The sequence below is a fragment of the Perissodus microlepis genome, chromosome 19, assembly GCF_051167445.1.
Source record: "Perissodus microlepis isolate ML-2025 ecotype Zambia chromosome 19, ASM5116744v1, whole genome shotgun sequence".
In the NCBI taxonomy this organism is placed as follows: Eukaryota; Metazoa; Chordata; class Actinopteri; order Cichliformes; family Cichlidae; genus Perissodus; species Perissodus microlepis.
This window is the reverse complement of record NC_140479.1, coordinates 27,918,277-27,939,094: the sequence shown is the minus strand read 5'-3', so window position 1 is coordinate 27,939,094 and position 20,818 is coordinate 27,918,277. Positions and strand designations below refer to the sequence as shown.

General features: G+C 44.1%; 1 protein-coding gene across 1 annotated transcript in view; it reads left to right on the top strand.

Annotated features, from left to right (window-relative positions):
• The first annotated feature begins 5,361 nt into the window (after window positions 1-5,361).
• LOC146366241 (cysteine-rich motor neuron 1 protein) overlaps window positions 5,362-20,818 on the top strand; it is a 36,043-nt gene continuing 20,586 nt past the window's right edge. Inside the window, exons 1-4 of the mRNA XM_084914146.1 lie at window positions 5,362-6,126; window positions 10,452-10,613; window positions 10,890-11,063; window positions 19,625-19,867. Coding sequence (XP_084770272.1) covers window positions 5,829-6,126; window positions 10,452-10,613; window positions 10,890-11,063; window positions 19,625-19,867 — 877 coding nt within the window. The 5' untranslated portion in view covers window positions 5,362-5,828. The remainder of the gene's footprint in view (window positions 6,127-10,451; window positions 10,614-10,889; window positions 11,064-19,624; window positions 19,868-20,818) is intronic.

Here is a 20,818-nt window from a genome sequence, read left to right as displayed (position 1 = left end):
AGTTGTTGAGAAATCAGTTGCTGGAGCATCAGTTGCACAAAGTTAGAGCCCAGTCAGCAAACTCCTGGCAACCACCGGTCACTAGCAAAATAATGTGTATTGCCAACCAATCAGGGAATGCATATTTTCCCCTCATAAACAATGGATGTATCATTTTCAGTATGGTGGGCACTATTAAGAAATGAGTGATTGATGCCATGTGAGAAACGTCTAGCATCATGTGACCAGAAACCATTGATTCTGCATGTATATAAAGATAGATGTAGCTACCAGGACATCACCCTTTGGTTTCTGAACGCATTTTGTTTTCTATCTGTACACATTTCACAAGAATTGCGACTCCTCCTAGATTATTTGAAAGATTTTAATCATTATTGCACACAATGTCCTCAAAAATGTCCTCACCCAAACTGTGCTCTGTGTCGAGATCGCATTTGTCAAGCTAGGTGCCGCTAGGTGAAATCAGTCGCCTAGTGTATGCTTTAAGATGTATTAATAGGTTTTACAGGCAGTAACCTATGAATTGTTAAGGTTTGTCAGGTGGATAAGGTACTGCTGATCACTGATCACTGATGTTCGGGTTTAGAGTTCCAACCATCTTTCAACGACAGGATGAAGTGCTCAGTTATCAGCTAACACTAGCACAGTTGGTTAGCCAGCTGTACCAGTAAACTGTATGGATGAAACACAAAGATGCCAATATCTGTCGATTTCAAAATGCCCTCTCCTTTTTTTTTTTGCTTCACATCTGCTGAATATTTGAATAAGAAACTTTTTGCCAACATTTTTCTTGCAACAACTTTATAATATATTGGTGTCTGTGTACATTTTTTGCTGTGCTTCTGCAGGTGGAGGTGCAATAATGCAACAAAACACAGCAAGACAACTTAAATGGTCTGTAAGAAGCATTTTTACATGCACGTGTACAAGAATACAATCATGCACCATCAAAGTAGTATATGACTTTGCTTTGCTGTGCCTTCTACTCATTTGCTGTAACCATAGACCTCTCGAGGCATGCTAGTTCAATTGTCTCAATGATCTCATGTGTAAAAGGGAAGATTACACTGGGCAGGTGTCATGGGTTCTGGACACAAGGGTTCTTTCAGGCTTCTATCCACTGAGGAATTCACCATCATCGCATAGATTTGAAGATTAAAACTTCTGAGAGGTCCACTTAACGTTCCACTGGAGCACAACAGGGGTGAGCAAGTATGCCACTTGTAATTGTCAAACAAGCAAGTGGCCGTCTGCTCTGCAAGGTCACAGGATCTCCTGGTAAAAGGGTTGAAGGGAAAGTGAGAGGCCCAGAGCTGGGCACAGTCTGGAGCCAAAGGATTTGAGCCATGAATGTAGGAAGGGTCTGGGGCTGAGTCATAATGACTCCTGATGCCAGTCGAACCCAAAAACCTTATGTGTCATTGCAGCTCTTGCAGAAAGTGTTGATCTAGCTGGTAACAGAAAGGGGCTTTTCAGACTGTGTGTATGTTGTTGAGTTTAGAGATAATCTGTTAGCAATTTAGCAATTATTCTTTGTTATTTAGTCCACAGCTGATATGTGCATTTCTGTGAAACTAAACTTTAGCTTAGAGATGCTTTGAGTTAAGGATCAGTGTGCTAACAGACCAGTGTTTAGCTTTACCATTAAACACGCTTGTTTAGAATACAAGCATGATAAGGCTGGTGGGAATGCCGTCACTGTCATGAATAAAAGTACTGGTTGTAGCAAGGCTTTATAAAAACTTTAACTATATGGAAAAGAGGATAACAAGTTATTAATGTATATTATCTGAGAAAAAAAAGAATTAGTATTGGTAATAGTAAGCTGTCTATTATAAAGCATAAGATGTAGCGTTTGCATTGCCGGGAGAGAAAAGGTCAGGGGAAGTCTATTATCCATAGACCCATCCCAGTAGAAAGGCCAGAAAAGGTTGATTTATCCCAATGATTTAAATCGGGTAAAGGTTTCATGTCTTTCATTTGTATCTCCTCATGAAAATATGTAAAAATAAGTGAGAAGAAGCTTTTGTCAGTTTACACAACAGTGATTTACATGTCAGTATTTATGATGTACCACTCATTAGATGATCAAGCATCGGCTAAAATTTATTTCCTCTTAACAGAAAACAGCCATTTCACAGACTACAAAGCCAAAGTGGCGTACCTGAAGCCTCAAATATCCTCAAGGCTATTTGAACCCACTGAACCTTTAAAAAGTTCAAGCAGGACTCTTTAGAGCCAGAAGAAGAAGAAAGAGGAGGAGGAGGGGACTTGCAGTTTTGTGTATCACTATGTTGCCACTCTGCTGGTGGTGTGATGACTCTAGGGTTTTTTTTGCAAGACAGAGACAAGAGGACTGCAGGAGACCCGACAGTGTCAAAACACATTATTTTAGTCCCCACAAGAAAAACAGCAACTGGACCAGACCTCACAGGGAGGAAAAACGGACAGAGGGAGCAGAGAGGTGAAAGAGTAAGAGAAAGCAAGAGAGGAAAATAGAGCACATAGATACTATGGATGAGAGAATATGTTAAATGATGTTAAACTGTTCAGTGTTTTCCTGAACTTGATCTACCACAAGAAAAAGAGCTTCTCTTTTTTTGTGGGACTGGCTGTTTCCAAACTCTGCCTGTCTGGTCCAAGCAAATTAGGAGCCCAAAACAAGAAACAAAAGCACTTGTGAGTCCTTCTGGATGGCAGTAATGGAAAAGAGATGCAATCATAATTGCTGAATATTACCTCAATATGTTGTTTCTTTCTTTTTCCCTTTTTTTCACTTTTGTTTTGGATATGTTAACCTTGTTTCGGTTCATTTTCTAAAAGGTTTTTGTTTGTTAACGCCTCTTTCTCATGTATTGCAAGGTTTTTCTTCCTGCTTGTCTAAAGAAGCAGATGACCTCATCTGTCCTGAGTTGAAAACAGGCCATTCATTGGAATATATGCTGCTTAGCCTCCAGACTAAATGCTCCATTTTTCTGTTATTAGTCGCAGAAATATGGCGCCATGAATTGCTTCAAAACTGTTTAAGCGGTGAGTACACGTTGCTATTATGCTCCACATGCCCCACTCCACCCCCACCCAAAGGATGCATGGTCCAGTCTATCACTCTGAGCTCAGAGATAAGTCAAATGAGAGTGATACTCAGCAATGAACAGTGACACTTGGGTAAAAATCTCCCAGCACTTCCTGGGGACTTGTAATCAGGTGTGCCGCATGCTGTCCACTCGACGTGCATTCAACACTCCATGTCATGCGCTACGTTTAGCCCGGTGTCACCACCAGCCTTTTACTGCTGCCAGCAGTTCACTTCCAAAGCATCATTCACACCCATCTCCTGAAACACCTCCTCACCACCAGCCTGACGCCTCCACAGCAGCAGTTTGTAATTCAGCCGTCTGAGCAAGCAAGAAAAGACAGGGGCACTGGAGGCTGGTAGTCATCTAAATCTGTTAAGCCCTCCCCAAGGATGATTAAGTCTCCAGAAAAGATGCATCGCAGCCTTGTCTTCGAATGAGCGAGGGAAGCTTTTTTAACCTCTGTTGTGTTTTCTTGGAGATCCGTGACTCAGAGCATTATTAGTACACACACGCTACAGTTATTCAGCCCCTGCATCCGCCCTTCTCTGCCCCACCTTTTCCTCCCATTTGCTCCATGCAGAGATTCACATACAAAACTACCAACACTGAGAGTCCTGGAACTACAGAATGAGCTCTGGTTTTAGAGAACACGCTGCTCAACAGAATCTGCATTTACACCAAATTGTGGCTCAGTGGATACAATAGCCAAAGAGATGGATAATCTGAACATGGTGCTCGAGTCCAGACTTAATCATGGGAACATTTTCAATTCAACACATTTATGCAGCATTTAAACCAGGGCACATGCTCATAGTGAGTTTAAATGGGGAGTATTCTAGTTTGGTGCAGTCATTGTACTGTTGATTTTTACCCTTCTTTGATTGCTAAGAGTATGTGGAAATGTAATACAGGAAGTAAAAGAACCTGGAGGCAAAGCTGTGACCATATGAAAACCCCTTACTTGTCCATTATAAGAGAATGAGGGTCCTGTGAGATCTTAAAGGCTGTCACCCAGGCAAATAGGTCAGTGCAACTGGGCCAAAATCTGTGTAAGTGCATGGAAACTGAAGCTCAGTGTGATGGTCTGATGTGTCATCAGACAGCATGGGTGTCCGGCCAACGGTCAGTGGGTCTCATTTGAAGAGAGCTCTAAGTGTGGGTGAGGGAGGGTGGAGGGAGAGGCAGAGGACAAGAGCTGAGTTGTGTTGCAAGAGCTGATTATGCGTGCCGCAGGGCTGGTTTCCTGGATGTTGTGTTTGTGTTGGAGTGGGTGGCTCCAGGCAGATGTTGCAAATGAAGGAGGCGCTGTTGTGTGTTGACGTTATGGAGGGAAATCATACCGGAACACACCTGATTGATGTTTTTAGAGGTAAATATTTCCAATGAGAGCAACAAAATCCACTTGCCGCTGAGGCAGTAATATTCACAAGTCGTTACATGATCTGATGACCCCAGTGTGTTTCACCTTTTGGAAAAAATGACTACTTTTTGCCTGCAGCAGATAATAGGAGGACAACAGATTTGGTTTTCTCTCACAATCATCCTTCCAGCTGTGCTCACTGCCCACACACAAACACACATCCATCTGGCCATGAGCACATAAACACTGCTTCAGCAGACATCAAATTACTTTTTTACCTTCCCAAAGCCATCTGCATACACAATCAGACACCTACAGACACAGGTAAGCCTCACACAAACACACAAAGCAAAGCATGGGAATGAAAATGAAAAGATGAAGACAGCTTATTATGAGATAAGAGCCGGCCATCGCCCCCAGCTATGTTTCAAGTATAAATTTAATAAGACTGCCTCATATTATGAAAATGCTCACTCGCTTTTTTTACTCATATAACTTAATATCTTAATTCTTATATTGTGATGTAAGATCCAAATGCAAAAAAGCCACTACCGTTATTTTATTTTATATGACAGGACCATTTATTATAACGCTGCTTTCATATGAGAACGCCTGGTTTGTTTGACGATGAGGCTCTAACAGACTTTGGATGTATCATTAAACAGAACCGATAATGCTGCGCTTTATAATAATTAGAAATTCATAAACATTTAGATACTGATTATTAGTTATTAATGACTAGACTCATAGCGCATTACAGAATTAACTTTTTTAAAAGTAGAAAATAGTACATGAATTCTTTAGATGCGACCACAGTGAAGCAGAAAAAGAAACTCGCACTCAAGACATTCGAACTTGTGTCATTGCGCAACACACAGAGTCGGGTTGTCGAGCAAGCATAAATCAGTTCAAATCCTCCCTCCTTTCGTTCCTTGTGACTGGTCGCTGCCTGTGTCAGTCAGGGGGAGGGGTACACCGCTAATTTCTATATGCTTGTATGTCAATTTAGGACTCAGACTGCCCTTTTTTCTGTGTGGCTGACAGCAGCAGGAAACCTCAGTGGACCTCCACTACCTCGGTTCTTGGATTTCTGCGTGTGTTTAACCAGATGGGACGCTTGGGACGCGCAACTGCTTGCTTTGATTGAATCATTGTCTCTGGATACTGGTGCCCCTTAAGACGCATCCGCACACTTCTGTCTCGTGGTGTGTGTGTGTGTGCTTTTGAAGAGAGCTGCTGGGTAATAAATCGCACGCCCGAGGGAAAGCTCGTCACAAAACTTTTAAAGAGGGCTTGACAACTTTGGAGATACGAGTTCATGTGGCTGATCGCCTGACAGAAGCGGACAGTTTCTCTGGAAAACTTATAAACGGGGGGGTTTCTCTTAAAACATGTTCTACAAATGCTCCGTGGTGTTACTGAATGTCCTCTTTCACGTGCGTGCGCTCTCGGCTCACGAATGCACGGCGTGTAACCTCCGGACTTGTCCCTTTAAACCCCCGCTTGTCTGCGAAGGTGGTCGGACAGTGGCCAAGGATCCGTGCGGATGCTGTGATCAATGCACCCGGCTGGAGTGGGAGCCCTGCGGCGGCCAGGACTGGGCGCACGGCTACTGCGCCCTGGGACTGACCTGCGCCTCTGTAAACAAAACGGGAGCCGCCACTATCCCCGAAACTGGAGTATGTAAAGGTAAGTGGGACTCTGTCGTGTGAAGTTAGTTTAAATAAATGGCATTTTATTCAAGAAGTAACTTAATAGGAAAAGAGAGAAAAACTATTAGTGAGTGTGCAACCATTCCCTTTTTTAAGGCACTTGAAGCCATCACTTCAAAAAAAAACGTCATCGAGGGCCCGACTGCAGTGACAGTGTCACTGTTTACTTACTTCTGGCTGCCTGGAGCGCACATGGTGGCTGTTGCCAGACATTCGTGGTTAACGTCACTGAATGTTTTGTTTAGGCGTTTAAAACAAACTATGATCTTTTCCCGAACCTGATTTTTTTTTTTTGTTGCCTAAATTTAACCAAATCCTAACAAAAAACGTCATGTAATAAAAATAAAGCTTTCAGACAGAGAGCTTGAAGGCAACATTCTCCCACCAACACCTGGAGAAACCCCCAGGTCAGAGTCGCTGTTGATTACATGTAGAGTAGTCCTGTTCAGCTGCTTTTTCTTCCCCCCCAGAGCTTCATTTCACTCTCAACTAAGAACCAATAACAATACACCAACAGTGATTTGACACTACAATAGAAGAAGGTCCTGCTCGATGAAATATGCATTTAGAAGTGATTTAATATACAATAAGAGATGTGACTATGTCCATGTGTGTGAGGGCAAAATTGAGGTTTACTAATGTCTTGAGGAAAAAAAAAAATGATGATTGTGCTTTAAAACCTGGAGTACATTTGAATGCAATAAATAAGCTGCCATTTTCCTGTCTCTTCTGTTTACACCACTGGCTTCATTGTGTTCCTCAGAGGTTTAATAGATTGACAGCGTGATTGCAAAAGTCCCCAGAAGATTTTCATTTGCAATTCTGTGAATTTCACAGTGCAGCGCCGTACTATTCTTTCCAGGCAGAGCTGGACCTGGGTAACAGTGCATGTGCTCCTTTTGCGCACAGTTTGAGCAACAGTCTGAACTTCAAACAAATGTATAGGGTATCAAGTTCCCCAGTAAGAACTGAGTTGGTAGCAGTGGCTTTATCCTGAGAAACAAATAACTAGTGGATGGGACCCCCTTTTACCTGCACTGTTTCTAGGATGATTGAAAAGGGCTGAAAGGATTGTAGGAGAGAGTAAGCAGCTCTCAGTGGGGGTCTGGATGTCCTGACCCTGCTCTTCCATCATCCCTCTGTGGGGTGGTCCAAGTCAGAGCTCCACAAGAGTTTTAGAGGGGTCTCCCGCCTTACCATTGGGCCTCATGTACAGGTTAGACTGGTGTCTGGAGGGCATTTCCTCTTAAGCTTTGGAATGAGCTGGAGACCTAGTGGCTCCTTCATTTGAGTCATGCCTCAGCTCCAGGGACCTCAGAGCATGCTGCTGACCCCAAATACAGACACATGTACACAGCCTAAATATCCCAAAGGATCTTGGCTGGGCTAAAGCAACACCTCCCAGTGTGTTTTCAGGGGCCACAGTAGGCAGGCTGCTGGAGGCTGATCCCAGATTTCCTTCAACCTGCAGCACTTAAAGTGATTAGACCTGCAATCAGGAGTTGGGGGTAAAATGTTTCCGCTTTTCTGATCCCCTGCATGTCTACTGACAGTCTGGATTTTCTGGGTGGTCAAAATCTGTTGGTGTGGAGACTCAGCAACATTATAACACAGGTGACATGTTGCATGTTGTGACAGATGGTTACCATGGTTATCAATCAATTGTTAATGTGTTATATTTGGTGTCCGGTTCCTAAACGAAAGCTGACACAGGCACTGTACTACTGCTTTCCAGAAGTGGTATTGTTACTGAGACACTGAGATCCAAAAAGAAGTGGAATTTACTGGTATTAAAATTTTGATTTGATTTTTTTCAAAGCAGGGGATGTGTTTCATATCATTCTTTGTTGCCAACAAATTTAACAGTTTTTTAAGGTACAATAACCAAAAGTAATTGCATGAACCCAGAAAAGTGTGAAGCTTGCCAAAAACAATATTAGTTATTACAATAAATTATTCTCATGACAGATTTTGGTATTTAAGCATTGAACCTGGCAGTTAGCACATAAAATGTTGAATGCTTTGTGGATATACAGGTTCCATTTCTGACAAAACAAAACAACAATCCTCTTGGCCATTCACCTTATCATATCTGCTTCGGTGGTCAGCCAGGTGAAATCAGCTGTTCCTACCTAAATGAATTCTATCAATGTTCTCATTTTATTCCCGTGTCTGTTCTTCCACACCGAGCTTCCTCATCCTTCAGAGACACTTAACATACCATGTAACGGAATGCCGGTCTTACAAGGACGCTATGTCCACTGCGCCGCTTCACATACCTTCTACTTCTCCCTTTCTCTGGTATTATCTAACGTTTCAAAGACTTCCTTTATAGCTCGCTATCAGCCACAGGGCCTCTAGATGTCAGCTTTTCTATCCTGGCTCTGGACGCCAAGCCAAGCAGTCTCAGTGACCAAGTCAGGAATCCCCCTGGGATGAAGCCATAGGCTTTGGTTAGAGTCACGCCAGGCCAGATAACAGATGACCAGAACACATTAGTGTTAGGCTAAAGGAAACTGAGGCAGCCTTTCATTAATTGTTTTGAGTAGCTCCTTTTCCACATTTCAGATCTACCATCGCATGCAGACAGGAGCTACTACCATCTTAAATGAAAATACACTTGCAGGTACAGGAAAGCCTCAGGATGGAAAAAATTCTTCGACTCAGGATCGTTTTAGGGTGAAAGGAAGTCAGAGAACGTTTGCTGTTTTGAAAAGGCCATTTGTGCTCTGCCAGTTCAGTGGGCATCTGAGAGAGCTATTAACAGTGCTGGCTGGCTCAGGTTGAAGGTGATATTACCTTCACTGCTTCCACTGGCCGAGGTTTACCCTAGCGCTCAAGAGCATCGGCCATTGCCAAGCAGTCATTGGCATAGCCCGCTCTAACACAGGGAAAGCATTTACTAGGACAGCCACATTGATTCACTTCAGCAGTAAATTGTTTTATCACAGTAAGAGATTTTTCTTTTTCCCATTGTGGAATATCTGTTTCACATTAATATGGATCAGCATATGTGTGCTATTATCATCTGCGGCATTTAAAAGCACAGTCGCGGAGTTCGGTTTCTTTCTAGTCACTTTGAGTCATCCTGTTATTGTTTCTCCTACCCCCAACTGAGCGTTACCACGACTCTCATTTACAGGCTTGATTTCAAGTAGGATCACTGCAGTAGTCAGGTAAACTATGAAGTGCTTGTGTTTATGTTGGATAGTTAAACCTTTAACACCTTTTCCTCTGGCGCATTGTTCTGGTATGTAGCTGTTTGGAGAAGAAAGCCAGAGTATTTTGATAAGCTCCAGTCACACATCCACACTGCTAATTTGAGGTCTTCCAGCGAAATCTTGGGAAGGGGCCGCTCTGTGTTGGAGTTTATCTCTTCCTGTTTTCTGAGCAACCAATTCCTACTGCTTTTAAACTACTATGAGGGGAAGGTATTTTGAGATGTAGATGTGGGCTTTTCTGAAAGGAACACTATGTGTAATGTGTAGATTGGCACTCACTCTCAGTTATAAGTCGCTTTTATAATGTTTGATCCAAATTGAGGCCAAGTCTCAAGGTGCCATGTCAGGAGTGGGGGGTAAAGCTCCCTAGTAGAAGTAACAATGCGTGGGTATGGTGGCCTTAGTTCAGAAAGGCGTTGCAGCAGCCAGCAGAGATGGAAACCCTGGGAGGGCCCCATGCTGTGGAACAAAAGCAAACAAATGGGCTCAGTAGCTGAAGCAGCATGGCACAATGAGGAGGGAGGAGGGATGGCAGCCCAGCAAACACACTGGTCATTTCAGTATCTGTGGTGCCCACATAATGTGTCGCAACAGATGCTGCAAGCTGGCTAACCCTTGAGCAGTTCTGGGAAATATGGCTTGGTTTCTGGCACATTTTGGCCTGATAAAGTTTCACCTATAAATCTGTCCAGTATTTATTTATCCATTTTATATGGGACTAAATGGAGTCATAAGCCGATTACCACATGAACTACAGACTTCATCTTGTGAGAATACAAATTTAAGATCGGATATGAGACCTGTATTAATTCTGTGTGAGGGGCCGTTGTGTTGATTTGAGCCAATGTGAAAATAGCCGAGGTAATGGTCTAGTAGATTCATGCATCGTGGGTAGTCACACTTGTACACTCTGGTTAAGCAGCTTCCTAAACCATGCAAGGTATTTTCAGGAGTAAGAAAGCAGCCGAGGCAGACATCTGCTGTAATGACATTTTTCAGAGTTGTGTGAAAACAGCTAATTCAAGTTTTTTTCTCTTTGTCTTACTTATATTTTTTTTACTGTCACTGTTATTTCCCACAGTACTGCCTGACTATCCAGATGCAGGTCTTGAGGATGAGCGCTGCCCACTGATGACAGGCTGCGACAGAGCAGGAGGTCAGTGTGTCTGTGATGCCCGTCACTCCTGCTTGGGCTCTTTTACCTACCCAGACCAAGAAACCTGCATGAAGGCCAGTAAGTCAGGTAAGCCCTCTCTCTTCATCCCTTTCCATGTTAAAAGGCAGATGTGTGTTGCACACGCACGAGCACAGAAACCCTTCAGAGGGGATAATGCTATCTATTGAGAGGAGTTAATCCATAACAGATGTGGCTCTGAGGTGGCTAATGCTACTTGGATGTCATAGTGATGACACACATGCTAAGGCTTTGTGTTGCGGTTCCCCACTCACCCTTGAGTGGTGCCATTGTCTGTGACTCATTGATGAATGCGGTTTATGCGTGTTCACGGCCGGATTTCAGATGGTCGGAGGCACGAGCACCGGGAAAAGCACAGAGAGAAGTATGTGGGACCATCCAATCCAGCCTGTATGTTCTCTGGCTGTAACCTGACCGCCGAGGGCTGCGTGTGTGAGTCTCAGAGCTGCCACCACCACTTCGCCTATGTCAACCGCAGCCAGTGCCAGGAAGCTGCAGGTAACCTTCAAATGACCTGCAAACAGAACCCACAATCACACAGTAGCACTGCTCAGCTCAGGTTACTTGGGGTTTTTAAATAGCGTCTAAAACAGTCGAGTTACATTTGGATTGCAGTATTTAATAATTATCTATTTTTAATGAACATATTTGTAAACTATAGGCTTATTCTGGGTGAAACACAACCACATCATTCTTCATGTTCCGGCTCATTATTATGGCTAAAATAATGAACTGTAAACATTCAAAATTCTGTCTTCCAAAGATTAAATGCACTTTCTGTTAGAGTATTTGCATATTAGTTACATATTTGGTGTCAGCTTTCATTTCACAGTCTTCTTGTGCAGTTTCAATAGGCACAGCAAAACTCCACTGATTATGAGAGCAGGAAAAGTAGAGGAGGGATGAGGGAATGTATCAGATTAGCCTCAGATGCCGTGGAAAATGATGTGGAGAGTGAAACAAAGAAGGTGCAAATCTGACAGAAGGACTGTTAATAGAAATGTGGTGTGCAGGAGATCCTCAGGTGCAAGGCAGAGTGCATAAAGTGTAAGTGAACTGAGTATGATTGGTTCCCCAGTGCTCTGAGGTGAAGAAAGGGGATCCTAAGAATATACAAAAACGTGCCTCTCTCTGTGATTGACACTTTACTAAGTGGAAAACGTGGCACAGTGAATGCAGTTTTCTCGTTTGGATTGTAAGGTGTGCGGCAGATAGGCAGGCGCTAAGTGTCGGCTGCCTCCTGAGTGACATTTGCAAAACAGGATGAGATCGGCACTCGGGGAACTGTTTGTGTTGGTTAGAACGTGTCCTCCATAATCTGCTTTTCAAAGACAGAAAGCAAGAAAACATGAATGACACCTGAAGAAAAATAGTCTTGATGGTTAATGGACTGGTACTCAAAGCACTTTGTTACCACAATCCTTACTCACCCATTCATACAAGTGCTTTATTTTCTATGCTGAAGCACTTTTAACTGAACATGTACACAATCAATTTCACATGGATTGATCAGGGGGCAACTTAAGGGTCAGTATATTGCCCAAGAATACTTCAGGGTTGAATCACCAACCTCCCAGTAAGTCAGGGGTGGGGGACCTCCAGGCCTCAAAGGCCGGTGTCCTGCAGATTTTAGATGTCTTCCTGATCCAACACAGCCGATTTAAATGGCTAAATTACCTCCTCAACATGTCTTGAAGTTCTCCAGAGGCCTGGTAATGAACTAATCATTTGACCCAGGGTGATACCTAAAACCTGCAGGACACCGGCCCTTAAGGCCTGGAGTTCCCCACCACTGCAATAAGTAGACAACTTGCTCTAACAGTTATGGCCTGTGACTGTGTTACGAGTGACTGTGCTTTTTTTTATGTTGCTCTACTCTGGTTCTCACTCAGTCTCTTTGCAACTTGCTGATATTTTTGGTGAGGAATGGCTCTTAGGATAGACAGTACCGTGGTTGGCAACACGCCATGCAGACATATTTAAGTTTATTTAGTCTCCGGATAACATTAAGGTTACTGCCGAGCATCTACAGTACAGCTGCGTGGATGTTTGTCTTGAGCTATTTATGCAGCAGATTCCACAGGAAGTGTGTTCACCAAATATCAGATTGTTTAGACGTATCATCAAGTCTAGTGTTTCAATGAAAGACTGGCTGCTGCGCTCCTATGTTTGCAACTCGCTCATCAAAGTATGAGCCCAGCGGATGACGGTTTAAACTCGCACTAGTGAAAACTGTAAACAACATTTTTCAGCAGCTTATGACTTCAGCACCGCAACACACACCCACCCGTCTAATGGCCCCTCATTAAGTAAGCGAGCAGAATACGTGCTTCTACTATGACTTAAAGAATACATGTGCATGTAGAGCGATGCACACACGTCGACGTGTCCTTCAAGCGCACAGTGAGCCTTCGAATGGGAGCAAGTAAGCCTGCATGCTTGCATCTGTGTTTGCGCATGTGTCTGTGTGTGATAATTATCTTGTTTGTCTAGATGTCGCGGCAGAGATTTTCCTTTGTCTGTCATCAGCAGGAGCTTCCTCTACGACCAGACCGGGACTCTGTGGTTAAGATCCTGTTTGCTTTGTTCCGTTGGGCTCCATGGAGACTGTGTCTATCAACCCCTCGTTGCTTTAGACACAAGCAGCTATTAAGATCTGTGTAAGCATGCCCCTCTGGAGTGTGACAAAAACTGTATTCTGCAAACTTAATCTCAGGGTACAAGAGCACCACTGATCGCTCCAGTCGCCACAGCGCCAACAATAATACTTATGATGGTGCTAAACATAGAATATCCACCTCTAGGGGTCACTGTTGCTATGCAGTAGCAATGCAATGGCCATTCCGAATCCCAAAGTAGTTGCACTTTTGTTTCTGCGTCCGACTTTCTTTCATTTCCGCCACATGTGGAGCGACAGGTGCTCGTGTCTGCCTTCAGGATGATCTGCTGGAGAAACTGCATGATCTCGATCCCCGGACCTCCAGTTCTGGGTGCGACTTGATGCCAGGAGTCAGAGGAGAGAACGTCAAAGCAAATGTGCAAAGCGGTGTTTGGTTGAAAACAAACCGCAGCTGCTTGACTTGCATGTTAATCTTGCTCTTCAGTGGTCAAATGCCCAGAGTTTCACTTCTTGTTTTTTAATCCTTCAACACAAATGACAAGAAAGAATCACAGATCGTCTGGAAGAATAATAAGATCTCTGGGCAGCCCTACCTTCGCTTCTAGTCACATTGAACGGAGGACAGACTTGATGCTAGAGTACCTCTCTGTCCTATCCTGAGCTGCAAAGTGTTATTGTGTGAGGTTAAAAGGATACATAAATGTCAGTTTTTTTAATGTTAACTGTTTTTAAAAGAATATTCTCACACATTCCATCTTTAAAGCAGACCTCATGTCTCAACACTTAAAGAAACACTCTTTGCCTTTCCTCAGAATTTATGTTCTCGTCTCAGGACCTGTACACTCACACATGGTAATAGTTTGTCCCGTCCATCTTTCGGGGTGGCTGTAGCTCAGGTGGCAGAGCAGGTCAGCCACTAATCAGAAGGTCGGTGGTTCGATCCCAGCCTGCCTCCTGGCTGCATGCCAAATATCCTTGGGCAAGATACTAACCCCGTGTTTGCCTACTGGTGGTGGTCAGAGGGCCCGGTGGCGCCAGTGGCCGGCAGCCTCGCCTCTGTCAGTGCGCCCCAGGGCAGCTGTGGCTACAATGTAGCTGCCATCACCAGTGTGTGAATGACTGAATGTAGTGTGAAGTGCTTTGGGGTCCTTAGGGACTAGAAAAGCGCTATACAAATACAGGCCATTTACCATTTTGCTCTCTGACTCATACAGTGGTCTTGTCTGTGACTCATCATGATCTGTTGAAATTCAACATCTTTCTTGTTTCACGGCTGTTGATGTTCCATTTCCTAATCGCACCTCTTGTAGATTTGCTCTCTTGCTGGACTACAAAACACTGATGTAATTTGGCTGAATATGATCAATTAGAAGCAACGCGGTGTGTCAGACTTATTTCCCCACATGGGAGGAAAGACGATGCGACGTGTGATAGAGAGGGGAGAGGAAATGCAGACGCAGAATAGGAAGTCACAACTTAGTCCAACCGCTTTTCTGAGATATTTGTGTCCCTGCCCCAAGGATCTTGGTCATGTGATGTTTAGCAAATTTAAACTTTAGGATGGTTTACATAGTTCTTTCACGATAAGGTTCCTGAGTGATTTTTTTAGAAGAAGAAGCAAGATTCCTCTGCACTTGTTTACTGATAGAAACTAGCACCAGCAGTCTCTGCATTCTGTAAGTCAAAAGCCAAAACCAGTCTGTGCTGTAGCAGTCAAGCCATCTAGAGCTGTTTTCACCGATGAATTCCCAACAATTTTTGGAGAACTGTGCTGGGACAGCGACCTTGTCCTTTCTGACAAGCAGCGCTCACTGGAGATAGTTTATATCAGCTGCATTCTTTCTACTGAAAATAGTTTGGCTAAGTTGAGAATACTGCCTGGGAATGGTGCAGCGATGGCGTGACATAGGATGACCACTTGTGAATCACACATGGACTTTGTAGTAGGGAGCTGGCTGCTAAATGATGTCCGATCCAGCTACACTGGGCATTAGTTTTCTCACACGAGCGTTTGTGGGATTGTGAGGAAAAACGAGAATGTGTGTAGTAGTTCACAAGCGGTTAACCAAATTGGGAAGCAGCATCCAATCTAATGCCATGGCACAAACTGGCCTCACTCTCGCAAATCTGCTTGTGCACCTGTGCCACCTCCATCCTGCCTCTCTCTACACTTGTAGAAAGAATGGTGGTTCTGCTTGGCTGCAGCTTCTTTGTGGCCGGGCTATTACTGGCTGAGCCAGACTGCCATCGGCTGGCAGGGGCCACGAGACGTCTCAGTGCTGAGTGTTTGTGCACCATCTGTGGAAGCTGTGGCCCGGTTGTACCCTGCAAGCTGCTAGTTTCCCAGCGAGTGTTTATTTCTGTGTGCGGAGACTGATTTCAGAGAGGAAATAAAACTCCTGTGTGGCTGGAGAGACAAAGAACTTCCCTTAAAGGCATGTTGGGATTGCTGTCAACCCACTCACTATTCTTGGTCAGCCACTAACCAAACCAGGCACATTAAGCCAGCATGAAAGCCAAAGCCAAAATACATGCACACGCATGCACGCACACACACACGCACACAAAGACCCTTTCTGCATGTCCAGCTCTAAACCTCAACCCATTAATTAAATCAAGGCCTAAAACCTCAGCTTATTGACTCAACCATAACTATTAACAAATCAAACACGCCCCGACCCAAGCCTCAGTCAAATCCTGATGTTCCCAGGCCCGTTTCTTTTGTCAACACTATTTTGCTTTTTTCCCCTGAAAGAGAAGATCTCTATGGCAATAGTCCATAAGTAACCCTCATGTCTCTGTCACAGTTTATTTAACAAATGTGTACAACCCAGATCTCCCACAGACTTCTTTTCAACAAGACTAAGACTGACGGCTAGAACACATAACATGATAACATGATCCTTTTCTAGTTTTCCACTGCTTTGTGTTCAGTACCCAGCATAGGCTTTGTACGTACAAACATGCAGTATATGAAAATACGGATGTGCAAACGTTGGATACAAGTGGACATTCTCTTTACCTCACCCAAGCACACTCATTTGAGGTTTTTCATCTGCAAATATTTAGCCAATGATTGAGAGAACAAAGCAAGCAGGCAGCACATGGCGGCTGCGTGCCTATGCCCAGCCACCTCAAGCCTCTGATCATGGTGTCAATATCCTGACCCCGTCTATGTCTTTTCGCTTGGACATCCTCCTAGAGCTGCTCCTCGATCCTTACACATGCACTGACACACACAGCGAACAATGCCGACTTTCTCAGTAACTGCTGGTGGGCACCGGGCCAGGCCCCCACAACTTTACGTGAGAGACGGCCCTGATGTGTCCCTTTGCGGAGCAACTTTATAAAACCTGAGGACAGACCAGAAACCCACGGAGGGCAGCTGGACTGAGACAGCTTTGTTCTCAGCTGACTTGTTTCCAAAGTCAGTCAGCGAACAGAACTCACATTGTGTGCTTTTTTTCCATGAGTAAACTCAGGCTGTCAACACAGCCTCCTCTGCCTGCTCGAGCCACTCGGGTTTGGGTAAAGACTGCGCTCCTTGTACCCCGCACTTGAAAGGAAGAGAAAAAAAACAACATTTAGAATGAAAGATTTTGCTTTCTTCAATGAGCTGCACCAGAATGCCAGAATGCATTGTTTACAAAAGGCACCCTTCAGTAGTAATGAGGTAATTTCCACATTTTCTTTTCTAGATCAACATCAGGTGTGGTGTGAGCCTGCATGAAGGTGTGTGTGTGTGCATGAGAGAATGAGAAAAATCACATATTGTTGCAGGCTGTTCATATGGGTCAGACATTGTCCAATCTTTGTTATCTTACAGTTGTAAAAGAGCATATGTTACCTAATCTGCAGAGAGAATTTATCAAGCCTACCAAATCAGTGCTTTTGTGTATGTGCAAGCTGGAGTATGGCCACCATTATGATACAAATACTGGTTTTGCAGTCGCTGACTCGCTAATTACAGCCATTTATACAAAGAGATAGAACACAAACAACGCTGGATAAAATCCATTTACTGCTGACTTTTTCCATCCGCCCTGTCTGTCTATTGTGTTTATAATTGTGCCAGCTAAAAATTGTATTAATTGGACCTGCAAGAGTTGGACCATTTCCACTGATGGATACAATTCCATTCATTTAAATTACAATGGTATGTCTGCCAGCTGCTTTTCCCAGCGCACTCTAACCCCAGCCATTATCACAACCGAAAGAGTAATCACCCTTCTCTGGGGCACATACAATGCATAGAAAGTGTTTTTCAGTGCAGAACTATGTGCAAAATTGTCCCAGTGCATTTTTTTTACAGCTTTAAAAAGCTTGAGGCTTTCATATGCAAAACTGGTCTTTAACTGAGCAGCCTGCGTTAGACTTTATTTTAAGTAAAACATTTGCCAATCAGCACTTCCAACTGAAGTTTATTTAACTCCAGTATAGGAATTAAGCCAAAAACCGTTAAATGGGTTGTAGCCTCCCTTAATTCAGGGGTTTTCCCTCATTTTCTATGACACTATTCAGCTACAAAGTTTATCAATGAGAGCTTTGTGGCACTCCTCACTGTTCCCAGGTTGCTTGAGTAAACACTACAGTACAGATACCTAACACTCCTGCTCTATTTATCCGGAGCCAGAAAAATTCAATGTTCCCCTTATCCTCAATTTCATGTGTCAGTTATGTTACCCCCACACACCAAAATAGAGCTCTCACAGTCTTAGAGGGCCTCTCCTCCATGTTTATTCTTGGTCAGGCAGACATCAAACAGTTACTTAACGGCACTGCCGTCAGAGCATCATGCACGCTTGTTTTCTTGATTTGAGGACCGGCAAAGTCAAACCACTATCAGAGCATGAGCAGACTGGAAAGTAACCAATCAGTTTCCCCATCTGGTGGCAAAACTCAGAGGGAGTTTTCAAATGTCAGTGATGAAGCACATCCTCTCAGAGACTCATGTTGCGCTTTGGAGTCAGCACCCGTCTGGGAAGACCATCAACAGAACTGTCTCTCTGGAAACATTACCAAACCCCAAGCATTGTTATGCAACCTCAGCAAGTATCATTCCCTCTCCTCAAAAACCAGATGTAAGCAAAGATTGCAAAGCATTTCTCATAAATAAATCATAGTCCTTCATTTTAACGTTCTTATAAGGCACTTATTTATTTACACGTTTTCTCCTGCACTTGTTAATGCTGCGTTTACACACTTTTCCCCAGGAGATCTGGGAAAATAACTTTTGGGACAGCACATGAGTCTGCTTTTCACAAAATATCTCTTCCACCCTATGTGTAAACATTACAGGGACACTGAGGACCAAAATAAACATATCCATTTGGCCTCAGTCATCCAAGTCTTGAAAGGTAGATACTGTTCTCCTAAAATGCAGTATCTGTTAAGAGGGGCACTTTTCTTTTCCTGAACAGGTTCCAGAATACACTCCTCCCCCAGATTACCAGTAACCCTGTACCTCTATCCCCTCTAACAAGGGGTATCAAATCTATTACACTGACTCTGGCTGATGAGTTAAAAACTGCATCCTGGTATGCTAAATGAAGGAGAGATTCAAAACTGGAAAAAAAAATCTCTGGTAAAGATTGGCTGCTATTAATGACTGGTTTTAGAATGCAAGGTTCTGTTTGGATTGTAAGCCATTTAAACCAGGCAAGGTGGAATCTGAAGCCCATAGGCAGGATGTGCAGACCCACCAAACATATCCATGTGGGCCCTCCGTAGGTAGTTGTGGGACTGTGTGAACAGGGCAAACCCACACATGTTCCATATGGGCCCCAAGTGGGTGGGCTCATGTAGACTAGTACATGTGAGTAGCCCACTGTCAGCTGCCTGTACAATTCAATTTCAATTCAATTTTATTTATACAGCACCAAATCACAAAAACAGTCCCCTCAAGGTGCTTTATATTGTAAGGTAGACCCTACTATAATACATACAGAGAAAGATCAACAATCATATGACCCCCTATGAGCAAGCACTTTGGCGACAGTGGGAAGGAAAAACTCCCTTTTAAGAGGAAGAAACCTCCGGCAGAACCAGGCTCAGGGAGGGGCGGCCATCTGCTGCGACCGGTTAGGGTGAGAGAAGGCAGACAGGATAAAAGACATGCTGTGGAAGCATACAAACCAATGTGGTGCCCATAGCAGTTTTGCAGGTAGGTCACTGTAGGTGAGGAAATTCTGTTGGTAGCTCACTGTGGGCTGCCCGTAGCATACCCATGTGGGGGCCACAGCAGTTTTGCCTTTTACCCATTGTTTTGTGGTGTAGTAGTTATATAAGCAAAAAAGTGCTGACAGAGTCAGATGGTTGAAGATGCTAACAATGCTAAACCTGTGTCCATTTCACTGTGTTAACTCATATGCAATAGAGTCACCAGTGTCTAAACATGAATGCGAGTCCATGTTTGTGTGTGTGTTTTTGTTTTTTACAGAGGAGCTGAGGTGTGCTGGGGTGACGTGCCCCAATCTGCAGGTGCCTTCCTGCCCCGAGGGTTCAGTCCTCACCAAGAGCTACAAGCCTCCTGCTGAATGCTGCCCCTCCGTACCACCCCAGTGCACTTGCGACTTCAGTGCCTGCCACAAGCCCCAGTGCCCTAGCGGACAGCACCCCGTTTCACTTGGTCAAGCCAGCGGTCAGCCAGGATACTGCTGTGATGTCTACGAGTGTCAGAAAGGTAATTTCACTGATGAGCATGCTACACACTGCTCTTGCTCCAACAATAGCAATTTCACAGTTGATGTGCAAATTATTTTGTTCAATATTTTGCTTGCTTTTTGTTTTTTTGTTGGGTTTTTTTGTAGACGCAGTCATTTCCTCCTCCTCTGTGAGCTAATTTTTTAAGGGAAAATGAAAACTCTTAATGGGATAACTGCTGTCGGGCTGGAGCAATGCTTCCAACTGGTTTTCCAAGACATTTTTAGGGGTGTACATACAAAAACGTTTAATTCCTAAAGGGTTATTAGATATAACGTCTTCTTCGTCCATTTCCTCACTTGGGTATTAAAAAGAGAGAGTGACGTGGAAGCAGGCAAGCAGAAGCTGAATGCGCGTGAGAGTATAACACGTCTCTGTCGTGAGGCAGAGGCAGCCAGGAGCGTTAGGAAGGCAGGGAGGGGACCTGCGGTATTGGTCTGTTTACTCTGCACACCCAACAAATATTCACTGCTTTACCAACAGAACAAATTCACATTCTGGCCCCTGCACATGTATAAATGAGTGCTGTGTCCCAGAATTAATGGTCTTAACAAGCCCGGTGACCAGAAAAGTGCTTAGGCTATGAATTTGCTCAACAGAAGTGCAGTGTCAAAGGGTTCCTGTCTGGTCACACGTCCAAAGGGAAAAGGTTCATAAGTTCATTGATGGGAATGCTTTTTATGTGCTCCAGTCTGCCAGTGGGGAGGGTAATCGAGTCCGGCAGGCCGGCGGGGGCTGAATGGCAGCCGTGGGGGCCATGGGATCAGTGTTTTGATAACAAGTGTCTGCTGTTCTTTGGGTCAGGGGCTTGATGCCTTTTGTGCTGCTCCTACTGTCCGTTAGGCTTGCATGACTGCATGCCGTATCAGAAAGCTCCACAGGCAGGGACAAGGACACGCACCGGAGCCCTCGTCAGTTCCACAGTCCTGCA